The sequence below is a fragment of the Nilaparvata lugens genome, chromosome 5, assembly GCF_014356525.2.
Source record: "Nilaparvata lugens isolate BPH chromosome 5, ASM1435652v1, whole genome shotgun sequence".
Classification (NCBI taxonomy): domain Eukaryota; kingdom Metazoa; phylum Arthropoda; class Insecta; order Hemiptera; family Delphacidae; genus Nilaparvata; species Nilaparvata lugens.
This window is the reverse complement of record NC_052508.1, coordinates 60,463,039-60,476,427: the sequence shown is the minus strand read 5'-3', so window position 1 is coordinate 60,476,427 and position 13,389 is coordinate 60,463,039. Positions and strand designations below refer to the sequence as shown.

At 31.4% G+C, this 13,389-nt stretch overlaps 2 protein-coding genes across 2 annotated transcripts; one reads left to right on the top strand and one right to left on the bottom strand.

The window, feature by feature from the left end:
- Window positions 1–419: 419 nt before the first annotated feature.
- On the bottom strand, window positions 420–2,522 carry LOC111049421 (40S ribosomal protein S28). Its single transcript, XM_022335482.2, has 2 exons — window positions 2,227–2,522; window positions 420–556 (listed from the first exon to the last, which is right to left on the bottom strand). Exon 1 carries the CDS (start codon window positions 2,431–2,433, stop codon window positions 2,233–2,235), a length of 201 nt encoding a protein of 66 aa, XP_022191174.1. The 5' UTR covers window positions 2,434–2,522; the 3' UTR covers window positions 420–556; window positions 2,227–2,232.
- Window positions 2,523–2,887: 365 nt separating this feature from the next.
- Window positions 2,888–12,674, top strand: LOC111049419 (ER membrane protein complex subunit 8/9 homolog). The gene is made up of 5 exons (XM_022335478.2): window positions 2,888–3,166; window positions 4,030–4,106; window positions 6,343–6,412; window positions 7,226–7,320; window positions 9,140–12,674. The coding sequence occupies exons 1-5, from the start codon at window positions 2,951–2,953 to the stop codon at window positions 9,318–9,320; spliced, it is 639 nt and encodes a 212-aa protein (XP_022191170.2). The 5' UTR covers window positions 2,888–2,950; the 3' UTR covers window positions 9,321–12,674.
- The last annotated feature ends 715 nt before the right edge of the window (window positions 12,675–13,389 follow it).

The window sequence follows — 13,389 nt, the reverse complement described above, 5'->3', positions numbered from 1 at the left end:
TATAATTAATGTATACTTCAATTTATATCAAATATGTGACTATGTAATAGCATAGAGAAACAATAGCGTAAGTAGATATCCCATGGTATAGGGCGTTTATGTCGCAGCTTCATAAAGCTTCACGGGAAAGAACTACGTGGATCTTCGGCTTGATATAACAGTAAAAGTTGCGACATAAACGCCCTATAACATGGAATATCTACTTATGCTATTGTTTCTCTATGGTAATAGGCTCGATACTATTTTGTGCACTATCAAGAGTGTTAGCTGTTCGAATTTTAAGAAATCTTTCTTTTATAAATTTTATTTTCAAATTTGCTATAACATTATTTGATAACTACAACAATTGCATTGGTTTCTACTCATTAGGCTACACTAAGAAATTTAGGTTTCTTTGAATAATTTGGAAAATAAACTGATTGAAGAGCTTACATAACTTTATTTCTGTCAAAACTATTGAAAAACAACAAGCAACAGGTCACAATATCGTCTGAGGCCGCTGGTATGGCATCAATTCCGGCAAAGCTATGTAAGGTCTTCCATTTTGTTTTCGTATCTGAAACATAAGAAACGAAAAAAATATTAAAACTGAGAAACAATATTATTGAAATCAACAAACATCAACAATAGTTAGGTACCGTAATTGATTTTATTACATTGATTCATCATCAAAAATAAATTTGTATGTGGAATTGTACTATCGAGCATGAATTTAAAAATAAAATATAATTGGCTCTTTCCAGATTTTGTTTCTCATCAGCACGCGTGGTACACTTATGAAGGAGGGGTGTTTTATTTTTCAAAAAATATATATTAAATTTAACCACAGTAAAATGAAATCAGTATAGTTCCGACATATGACATAATTTCATGGTAATTTGGATTTTTAAATTACTTTTGAATTCACTATCCGATTTCTTGTTCAACTTGAGGTACAATAATATTATTCAATATTGGATTAGACGTTGGACCGTGTATGGGTTTGTTGGTGGGGCGAATGTTGCCGGACGAGTTGGACAAGTCGGGTAAGCAAATCATCCTACTCATCCAAAATCATCAAAGCCGCCTAGTAAGCGGCTAGTTGACTAGCTTGTAGACAACCAATCGGCGTGAGTGGATGAAAGATAAGACTCTTGGCCTAACCTAAGTATCGGACCAACAGTTGGACAAGAAACCAATAACAGAATGGCCTGCTTTAACCTAGGATTTCCTATAAAGGCTACTACCGGGCCTGAGCCTAAAAAAATGGCCGCGGTAGTTGGAATTTACACTAGGAAAAAATCACCAATCTAAGTTTGTCAAAATCTTAGTTCGTTTAGTTCCCGTTAAAAATATTATGCCTATATTGAGGTACACGTTATAAGGGCAGTGTTTAATTAGCAATTGTATTGCCATCCTTGTCTATTATTCAACAAAGCGGATAGCGCTCTCTTCCTCGCTTTGCTATGTTGCCAGATCGTTATTAAACAATGCAGAAATATAGGCTAATTAATTGACAAGATAGTTTATCTTGATTATTATGAAATCTTTAAAAATATAATTTCTTGCTTGATATAATATAATTATTTTGAAATAAGAATGAACAGTTTATTACATCAATAAACCGGTTACCCTCCATACAAGGCAATGAGAAGACAGGATTGGCAACGTTGTTTGCTTATTTTTCTCCACTGCCGTTGAAATGTGGACCTCACTATAGCACAAGCTTCAACTTGGATAAAAATACAATAAACTATTCAATTTTTCAATTAAAAAATCTGTAGGCTAAGTAAATCTATTTTAAAATGATAAAATAATCTTTTCTATCTAATTCTGATAAGATTTGAAAAAATATTTCTTTAAATTAATATCAATGAGTATGGTATTAAAATTTAACAGTGACGAATAAATTATTGTCTTGCACTTGCATTATTGAACAATAAAAAAGTGAGGTTATGATTGTATCAATATTGATAGGTTAAATGAGCTGTGAGAAAATTGATAATAGATAAGATACAAATTTGATACATATGAGGAAATAAAGATTAAAGTATACTTATGATTATATCAGAGATTGGAATATGTTTGCTTATTACTTTCACAGTAAAACACGCGTTGAACAAAGAGCAAATTTTAGTGAACAACACTGGATTGAATCGTAGAAACACCTAGCCCAAGTCGAAATAAAACTGAGACATTGGTAAATAATCTGTATCAATGTAAGTATAAATACAATTTTGAACTTACAAAAAGTTATCTCAATCTCCTTGCTTCTCTTTCTGATTCCAGTAAGGTTAGAATGTCTCCTTCCCGAACTGGACCCTTCACGTTCCTGATGATCTGTCGGTTTTGTTCCCCAATAAATTCAACTTTTACTTGGGTACATTGTCCTTGGGAACCTGTACGTCCTAAAACTTTAATTACACGAGCTAGAATCACAGGTTTATTATCCATGATGAAGGAAAATTGAAAATTTTTACTGATTTACACGTGCCACATGCAAAGTACCAGCGTCGAAGACCGAGTTGAGGTTGCCGAATCGAATGGCGGAAATAGAATCAACTTTCTCGACTGATATCAAGAAGGCATTCAAAATGACATAATTCTCAAATATTTAGCAGAAAAAAATTTTAAATTCGTATATGAGAATAGTAGAAATCGTAAAAAATAAAAATATATTGAAAAACCAATACCGGCTCCTATGACATTAGCTGTTGATATGAATTCCATTTTAAAATTTTTGTAAATCAAAAACAAAATACACAATCAAAATTGATCCAATTAGAAAAAATTTAATACACTCATATCACAAGTATTTTTGTGTAATTTTTCATAAAAACTATTAATTTTCTAATCCGAAGTAATTTAGATAGCAGAGAAGATTGCAGAAGGATTTCGATCATGTGTGTCAGCGGACGACTGATCAAAATTCATCAGTTCTGAGTTGATGGAAATGTGAATGTGATGTTTCATGATGGCAGAAGTAAAGTTTTCTGCTCGTGCCTATTGCAAAATTATATTGCATGCTGCGAAATATCCACATTGTGCTGTGAATGGATTGCTGTTATCTGAAAGTTCAAAATCTACAGATTCCAAAAAGCCCAAAAGTCTTGTTTTTGTAGATGCGATACCGTTGTTTCACTTGTGCTTACATGTATCGCCCATGGCGGAGGTAGCTTTGACACAGGTTTGTGATTAGGGTCAATTAAACTCAAGTGGTCTCAATTAGTTTTAAGGATATGTATCCTTTTCATAGACAAAAAGGGCTCTGGATCCTTTCAAATTAATATCTCAATGTCCAGCAAACCTTGCTCATTCTAACCTATACTTTAACATTTATTGTTGAAAAACTGTTGATACGGTACCACAGTTTTAAACGTTGATTGAATATTATGTTTCATTATTTATTTATTAAATTACTTAGAATCAAACAAAAGTACCGCTTACATTTCAGGAAATGTACCACAGGATAAGGTCTAAAAGTATAGTTAGGTTATATGTCACTTTCACATTGAGTTACACTCTTAATAATTTACAATTTAAACAAACACAAAGACACTGATTTCAAATTTTAATATATTTTTTTAATTTAATTACAAACTTTTAATAAAGTTATAACGTTAAAGTAACTAAGAAGGTAGACTTTAAGGAAACTAAGTATTATGAATTGCATTTCAAATTTTTGTCCTACCTTTAAACGTTTCCACAATCCAATTATGTAATATATTGTCTCATGTTACAATGATAAGTTATTTTACCTCCTGAGCCTTATGTTTTATAAGTTGAACCAGTTGAAAATTCAAAGATTATGGACGTTTATATTTTATATTCACTCATTTCAATAAATAATTTACTGCAACATCTTTTGTTGTATATTTTTTTGATTTGATCTGTTCCTCAACAAATTTCAAGTTTAGTCATTAGTTTATCAAATGGTCTCTTCAGAAAAGATTTGTTGAAAAATAGATAATAGTTCCCGTTTTTAATTTTTTATTTTAGATTAATGTTAATTTATAACTGATTGAAACTCCTTTCAATTATTTTTCCCAGGTTGAACAAATTGCATCGTCCTCAGGACTATTTATAGCTGGCTATTATATAGCAAATGAAAACATTAGAGATGTAAGGTAAGAGATCTTCCAATGTTTTTTATTTAAATAAAACAAGCTGTTCACTCAAACGTCTTGTCTAGTCAATGATTTTGATTAAATTTGATTGTTGGTGTCCTTTTTCTCTTCAGTCAAGTCATCAGAATAATGTAGCCTAGTAAATTTCGATGAAGATAAATTATTCAACTGATGCATAAAGAATAGGTAGTCAACTTCATGAAAAGTGGATGAAAATTAGCATATTTGCATTTACGTTGAAGCCACTGTTTGCTCTCATAACACACATTTTTATTTTCTTTGCTTAGCTGTTGTTGATAATCTATACAAGCCTAGATCAAAAATTTACTTCGGTTACAATAATTCATGCCTCAGTAGCAGACTGCATGCACACAGAGGAGTTCGGAAACAGGATTTTTTTAGTTAGTTGTTAGAATATTATTAAAAGATTTTAATAAATATATTATTATATATAATATATATTGAAATGATATATATAATATTATATTGAATTTTAATATATATTTTTATATATTATTATATATAATATTATATAAGTTTATATATATAATATAATATATTTTAACACAGATTATTAACTTGGGGTGAAGATATTTTTTTCTTTGGACTTATCTGAATCTCAGTTATTGAAGCTGGCTTTTCCTCACTTGATACTTGATATTCTCCCACTGGAAGCGCGTTTGCGTCGTTCCTTCGTCTAGTGTTGTAGTGGTGATATTGCTGATTGCTCAAAAAAATATCTGGCTCCCTTCTAGTCATCAAACACGCCTCCAAAACAAACAGTGCAGGTAGTGTTAGAATGCCAGCCTCCACAAACAAGGGTCTACAGTGGGCGAGGTATGGTTGCCTGAAGATAGTCCTTATAAATCGTTTCTGCAAAAGTAAAATTCTTTCCATGTGTGGACTGTTTCCCCAGAATAGTACACCGTAATTTATTATACTATGAAAACAGCCGTAGTAAACATTAGTAGTAAGTACTTCTCGATCTAGGAGTGGTTGAAGACGGCGCATGTTCCTTTAACACTTCTCACTGTCACTAACCTAATCTTAATTATCAGTTGTACCACCTTTCATCTAAATAACTCTTACCCTTCCTGGGTTGACGTGGCTCTTTATACTCTGTACAAAATTACTTCTTACTTTGGATGGACATGCGCAGCAGAAAAGGCATACAGTGGCAAGGATACAACGGCGGCTATGTTTCCCTTTTCAACCGGCCAGTGTTCTCTAATTTCCAGTGAGTATCCAAGCGCTTATGATATGCACAGGGATGTTTCCTCTCTAGAAGCGCTCAGTCGACTGAGTCTAATCGACAAATTGGCAACTGCGCTTCTTCCTATGACTCTATCCATCACTGTAATTGGCTGATCTACCTCCACTTCTCTGTGCCGCAAATTTCTCCAAGTCTGAAGTAATTTTGTACGGAGTATAGATACCGTACCTCAATAATTGAAATAAAGTTTTCAGCTAAAATATTTGTCAAATTGCAACAAATTCAAAATTTTCAAAAAATGTTTTCCAAGTGTTCAAGAAACTTCAATACTAATTGAATTTATATCACACTGAGTCGATGATCCACATCAAATGCTCATGCTCTGGTACTGAATTTAAAATGAAACCAACTTTATTCTGCATTTTAAAATAAAATTTAATTCATTAAATTAAATTTTGTAATGCTATTGAAGAAAATGCACATAAGGTATTATATGTTGAGTCCATGAAAATAAATAAATCCTTGATTTTGAATGAAAAAGACTAAGAAATTGTCAAAAAACCACTGACAATTTGACAATTTCTTAGTCTTTTTCATTCAATATGAATAATTACCACAATATCAACTTCTCAACTACACAAAAAGTAAAATCCTTGATTTCTTAACTGATTATTTGACATTTTTTATTTCCTATAATTTTTTCCACGATCGATTATATAGGTATTTAGTATTTCAGCTTCATAATGTGATTATAAAAACCACAAGGACACGTCAAAAAAATAAAAATGAGAAAGAAAGCTAATGATAGCTTATCACAACAAAAATATGAACTCACCAGCGTGTTGTCCAGCATAAAGAACTCACTGATTGAATAGAATGGGTTCTCCACCAGCAATCTCTTCAGCGCGCTCTAAAATCGACTATTATAGTGGCATAGTAACTTATTCCCTTAGTTACTTTTGTAATATGCATTTCTATGAATCAACCAATTATTTATTATAATAATTGTTCACTTTTTTACAGCACGGATAAACCTTGTAATCGAATAGCTGATAAGATTGTTGAAACTTTCAGTCAAGCCTGTTTAATAGTGGTAAGTTCATGAATCATGAATATCCAGCTATTTACATAACTTTTAAATTGCATTACTGCTTATCTCTGGACATTTTTATAGAAATTCACACATCATAACTCAGATTTACTTGAAATTTTTCATAGTTGAATTAATTGTAAGTGTGGTACTGTGGAACTAACTGATTCCATTAGGTATTCAGTTTTAGTAGAGTAGTACTGATTTGTTTTAGATTATAAGTTTTTGACAGCACTATACAGTACTGTCTTGTGTACAGACATTAAAAAACATGTTTCACAAACATGCATTCTCATCAACCTTGTATATTTTCAAATACACTTGAAAATAATGTAGGGTAATTGAAATTGGCACAACCTCATATTTACTGGATTAATAAGGATGATATTTTGTCTGTAGTTATAAGTCATCACAGCCCACTCTTAACTGTCAGCATTAGTTTAATGTCACTAAATAACAGCACACCTTAGTTTGCATTAATTGGTATTAATATGCTGCAAAAAGCAGTCTAATAAAAGAAGTGTGAAACTGCTTATAAGTTGAAAATAATTTACTGACGAGAATAAATTCTGATCGGTTTTAGACATTTTAATTTCTTATTATAATAACTATTTATGTATATTCATTTATTGGATGAAACAGTATAATCATAATACAATCATGACATTGGAGGAAAAACTAGGCTGAGCCTGTACTATTTCTCTCCAAAAATTTTGATAAAATGTTAATGTTGTCCAAAAGTTGAGGTTATGTAATCACACACTGCTTCGTCACTTGTTATCTATTCACTAATCTTAATTTAATATTGTGTTGCAGATAGATAATAGAAAATTGACTCTGTTGATGGAAGAATCACCTCTAATTGTTTCGCATTCATGTGATGGAAAATGGAAACCTATGGATAAGTCCAGGTAATTTCTGCACATGTTTATTGATCTTCAAATTTATTTATTAACACATTTTTTTCATGATACAACTTTAAAATTACAACTTTCAAGTCTTACTTCAAAGTTACAAGTGTTTCAACTTTAAATTTAATATAACTTGAAGACATAAAGCGCCTTATCACAACAGATAGACTGAATAATTTCAGTATGAGTCTTTCCAATTACAACTGGTCAGATATATTTAGTGTCTGCAATGTAGAAACTATTGTATCCAAGTTCATGAACGTTTTAACTTTTTTTCTGAAGATCTATTGACCTTTAATTAACTGTAAGAAGCCTAAATCTATTCAAAGAAATTGGTTCACACCTGAGCTCAAGCTAATGAGGGATCACCTAATGATGTTTTATAGAGTGTGCATGGAAAATCACCTCTACCGAAAGAGCAAAGAATAGTTTCAAAAATTATAAAAATATATATAATGACAAAAATAGATGAAGCAGAAATTGACAAAATTATTAATAAATCAGCAAACAAGTGCAAATCAGCCTGGAGAATCATAAAAAAGGAAACCTGGCATGACTACACGTACAAAGATTAATCTCTCTCCCAACACACTAAATTATTATTTTGTGAATATCCCAAATGGAACATCCCAAGGGCTTAACTCTTCTACTCCTACGTATTTAGATCTTTTAAATACAGTAATTTCAAGTTTGATGAATATATTAATATGAACGACCTCAATTTTTCATGGAAGGCGGTGCATCCTAAAACCAAACGAACGATTGGAAGTGATCTGAGCTCATCAAGAAGTGAAGACTGTTTTGGCTTATCAAACTTTCTTGTGAGAAATATTGTCGAGTCCATACTGGCTCCTCTAACGGTGGTAGTTAGAGTGATACTTCTGACTGGAAGGTTTCCTGACTGATCAAAGCTGTCTTTTCTCACTCCAATTTTCAAAAAAGGCGATCGTGTTTCACCTGAGAATTACAGGCCAATAGCCATTGTGCCAATAATCAGTAAAATAATAGAAACCTGTATCTTCCCTCAACTGTATGAACATTTCACGATCAACAACTTACTGAATTCTCACCAATTGTTTGGATTTCGGCCAAACTGATCGACCACGATGGCGGTTGAGGAAGTATTCAATTACATCCTCGACTGCTTTGAGAGGGAAATGGTAAAATGGAGGGGGGGGGGTAAAATGCTAGACCTGAGCAAGGCTTTCGACATGATAACACATTAAATTCTTTGTAGAAAGCTTAATTTCTATAAAACACCATAAGCAGCAATTAATTATATGCTACCTTAGAAATAGAGACCAGATAGTAAAAATATTTAATAATATTAAATCTGACCCTAGAAAAGTCTTAGCAGGAGTACCACAAGGCTCGGTCCTTGGGCCTTTTCTATTTTTGGTGTTCATCAACGACTTCAATGAAGGAAAATGTACCTGTTTTCTCCGTTCTTCATGATGATGACACAACTTTGCACTTTTTATGTGCATAGGCTACTTTCAAATTATATGTTTCAATTTAATTTCCTGTCTTGATCAATTCAATTTTATTTTCATGTTATGCATGGTATATAATACAATATTAACACAAGTCATAAACATTACATCAAAGTCCGTATTCTCTAATGTTTTATTTATTTGTTAATTTGTTATTCTCAATTTTTTTAATCTGTTTAATAGTTTAATTGTTTAATCTGTTTGATTTGTTTATATTTCAATTATTTCATTTTGTAAATGATTTTTTCCAATTTTGTTTTCCTGTCTTAGTCTGTTTATGTGTTTATTAATTCTTTAAAATGATTAGTTTCTTTTGTGGTTTGCAGTGTGTTTGTGGACGACTCGTGCCTGGAAGCGAGTGCAGCCTTGTTGGCTCAGCGGCACTCTGAACATTTAGTCGACTTTGACAACCATCTCGACGACATCTCATTGGACTGGAGAAACGAACCAACCAATCAGGCGATAGACGACCTGATTGGCACCGCCCCCGACCCACAAACAGAGTAGCACTAGCCCCAAAATGATCCCAAATTATTGGATCATGTGTCATGCAAGGACTGCAGAAAATTATCTAATTTTTATTGTGTCATCATTCATCCAATCATTCACAAATTTGAACATGGCCATGTGAAAGTGGTGCATCCTTGAGACTGTCATCATTCATTCATTCAAAATATTCACACAAGGTCCTATAAAAATGATCCATCCTTATTAGTTCTTACGACTTTCATTTTTCAACAATTATCATCTATGAAAATGATCCAACCTGATTGGGTCTAACGACTGTTAAGTGTTAGGTTTATCCAATATATTGATAAATGTGTAATGCACTTATATATGAACATTATCCAGGAATCCAGAGACAGTTATGTGTCATAATCATCCAATATATTCACTCATGTTCTAAGGACATTAAAAAATGACCCAGGGATCATTGGGTCTAGAGAAACTCATTCATCCAAAATATTTTACTTTTAAAAGTGAGCCAGGGATCTAGAGACAACTTGTGATGGTATTTTATGTGACATTTGCAAAATTGTTGAAAAACCTCTATGAAAATTGTTCTTTATAAGGGCAGTTGAATGGTGGGATTTTATTTGTCTAGAATATTAACACCTTCGATCAAGAACCTATAAAAATGGTTCAACTTAGAGACAGTTTTGTGGTGGTTGAAAATATTAATTTGTTAGGAAGATCAGTAATTTCTAATTTGTTATGAATTTTTGTTGTTGTTTATTTGGATAGTTTTAGTGTTTGTCTGTATTCATGGGATCACACAGTACTTTATGTAAAAGTGGACGGTAGATGTTGTGAAATGTATGCGCAGTGTAGCAATGTATTGCATGCACTTGGCAATGACTTTTTATAGTGAGATTGACTTCAAACTTTCAGCATTCATTATAAATAACATCGTTGCCTCCCATTATGCCGACAGTCTGAAGTGAATCTCATTATATATATGTATACCGTACTTGGAATGATATTCACCAGTGAAACCTCAATTTTTATCTTTTATGTACAGAGCATAACAGTCAGTCGTAGCCATTGAAAGGTATTCAAATTTGAAGGTGATCCATTTCATAATAAACTGAAATTTCATAAGTAGGCTATATTCAATCGATCTTATTATCTTTCTTACAATCACAGAGTATAAAGATAACTTCAGTCATAAAAAAGGTTCAAATTTTCCATTCATCCGTTGTCAATTGATAACAATGAAACAGAGGTGGATCAATGAATAAAATTCAAATCCTTGCCAAAATATGAAAACTAAAACTTTTCTATCTGACGAATCAATAAAATTTGAATCCTTGCAAAAATATGAAAACTAAAACTTCTCTATCTGGAAACTTTTACAAGATAAATCTTCTTTTCGAACTAAACGTAGCTTTAAACCAATCTTGTTTCTTCATGACCATGAATACTATTCCAAAGGAATATTTAAATGTTGGATTTTTAGTACTATTGGGTTTGTTTATATAATATATATGTTCAGCATATTATACTTACTTAGAATATTGTTAGGAATAAATATTATAGCCTATTTTATTTTATATGCTAGTTCCTTGGCAATGCCTTTATACTAGTGTATAAACTGTAAATAAAGCTCGATAAGATCTTTATCGAATCATGTATGAATGGTAATGGAATAGGACCTGTACAACATGCCGAAATTCTGACAGATTTAATTAATGACTAAATTTCATCAATATTCATTGGGGCAAGTAATTACTACATTCACACTAATATCTTTAAATTATTTTTTCACTTCTCATGGCTTGCTATTACAGGTTGTTCTATTCAATAGGACAAGAAAATTATTGCTTTCCAAAAACAAGTACTGTATGTTCGTTTTATTAGATGCAAATTGATTATGCAATTTTCTAAAATAGTTTTGTTACTCAAAATCTATGCTTCAATTACAGCACGTTGCTTTAAAAACCTTGGCAATTAGAAATCAGTATAATTAAAATTTTTACCGTTATATATAATTACTTGAAAACCAAATTACAAGAAACAATAAATCAAAGTTTTTAGAATTTCCATATTCTTCTCTCATTTTAACAAAACAATTCTTTCAACCTAAGAATATATGTTTGTGAATCATCACCAATGTCATAGCACTTGTTGCAAACGTGTTGTCTATTTTTGCACCAAAAAAACAGTTTTGAAAATGTAGAATATAGTTTGGCACTGATTTTATCCACGAATACAGCAATTAAAATTATGTATTTGAAATTATATCAGGACTTCTGATAGACTGTCCACATATTCGAGTGCTTAGTATACATTTTGGTGGTCAACCAAGACTGGATGAGACTCCTAGTTTTTAAAGTAGCATGTTTTTAAATCATAATGATTTTAGCCATTGTCAAATCTTAGGTCCATTAACTAAATTTTTGACTCCCAGATTACCTCAATTTTCATCTAAATTAAAAAAAATGTATTGAACTAAATCGTCAATATTCCCAGTAATTTATTTAAACAATTCAAAGAACCCTGTTACTCATTTTATGGGAATAACTAATTGGTGACACAATACTTTGTTCATTTAGTTGAATTGTTTGACCATTAATACACACAAATCATAAGAATATGCATATGAGTAGACTATAATAACAGAATATTTACAGTAGCTTTTTATTTGTACAAATTGAATTTTTATGAGCATTCACTATTTGAGGCTTGGAAATAAAAGTCAAAGACTTCAGATTTATAATGTCAGCATTGATTGAATGGAAAGCATTGATGTTATTTATATGGAATGCTGACAGTATGAAGTGAACCTCAATTGAGATTTGTGTATACCTTGTATACCGACAAAGTTTTGGCTTTCTTTATCAGGTTTCACTCATACTTATAAGTGAGAACCCATATTTATACGAAATAACTATTCAAATTGTATCAATATATACAAGATAACTTTTTTACAAGCTTAATCCTAGTGAAATCCTTCTGAATCTGTAAATCTCCAAGTATTGCTATGACTTTTAAAACGATTTAAATTGTGATAAACAGTATTACAAAGTAATAAGCTACAATTACAATAAATAATCAGTTGTTTACAAAGAATGGAAGCCAGACTTGTATGGATGATCGGGAGTGATAAGCATCATCAACTTTCATCTTGTGATATTCACCATTTTGTATTTTGTTAGAATATTGACAAATTCACACAAATTCTGATCATTCGAAATGATAAAATTATGATGCTAGTAATCATTTATAAATATATATTATACATAAGACAAACATGTAAAGTTAGTAGTTCAATTGTTACAGAGTATGGATTCTGTTTGAAAAAAATGTCTCTTTGTAATAAGATATTCTTTATATGCAAATAAAATTAGTTGGAAGGAATTGTGTAGGTTTTTTTGAATTTCTCAATTTCCATCAATGATGTATATCTTGTATTTTCAGTAGTGAGATTAACTTTCAACCGTCATTGGTTGAATGGGAATCATTAATGTTATTTGCATATATGTAATGCTGACAGTTTACAGTGAATCACACTATTAGAATATTGCACTATATTTATAAATTATTACAGTATCAGAAGAAAACATGGCTTCAAGATCTTGTCAATTTGGATTGAAGATGAGAATATTGGTGATTGAATATTTACTTTTCCTCCACCTACTGTCAAAAGTACTTACTTTACTCCCTGAAACATGATACTAAAGTGTCACTTTTTCGCTCTCGGTACTAAAAAACAGAAAAACTTCCTAGGGAGTAAAAGTTACTCCATTTAAATAACATGGGAAGCATCTCTATTTTAAAAACTTACATGGTAAGGTCTTAGAAGGTCTAAGCTCAGATGAGAAAGCGTAATAGAGGTGTCTGTCATTGAGTCAACTGAATTCAATACCACAACCAGAAATTTGATCAACTCATGAAATATATGTTTGTATAATATTATATTCTTAATATTAGTAGATGATAAAAATGTATACAATTTTAAAAATATTTTATTCTATTCAAAATACCAGCCAACAAATATTTTTGATCTGCAATTCAAATCTGAACCGCGTGATCTGGAGTCAGCCATTTTTGGTAGCCTGCCCAGCTGATATAA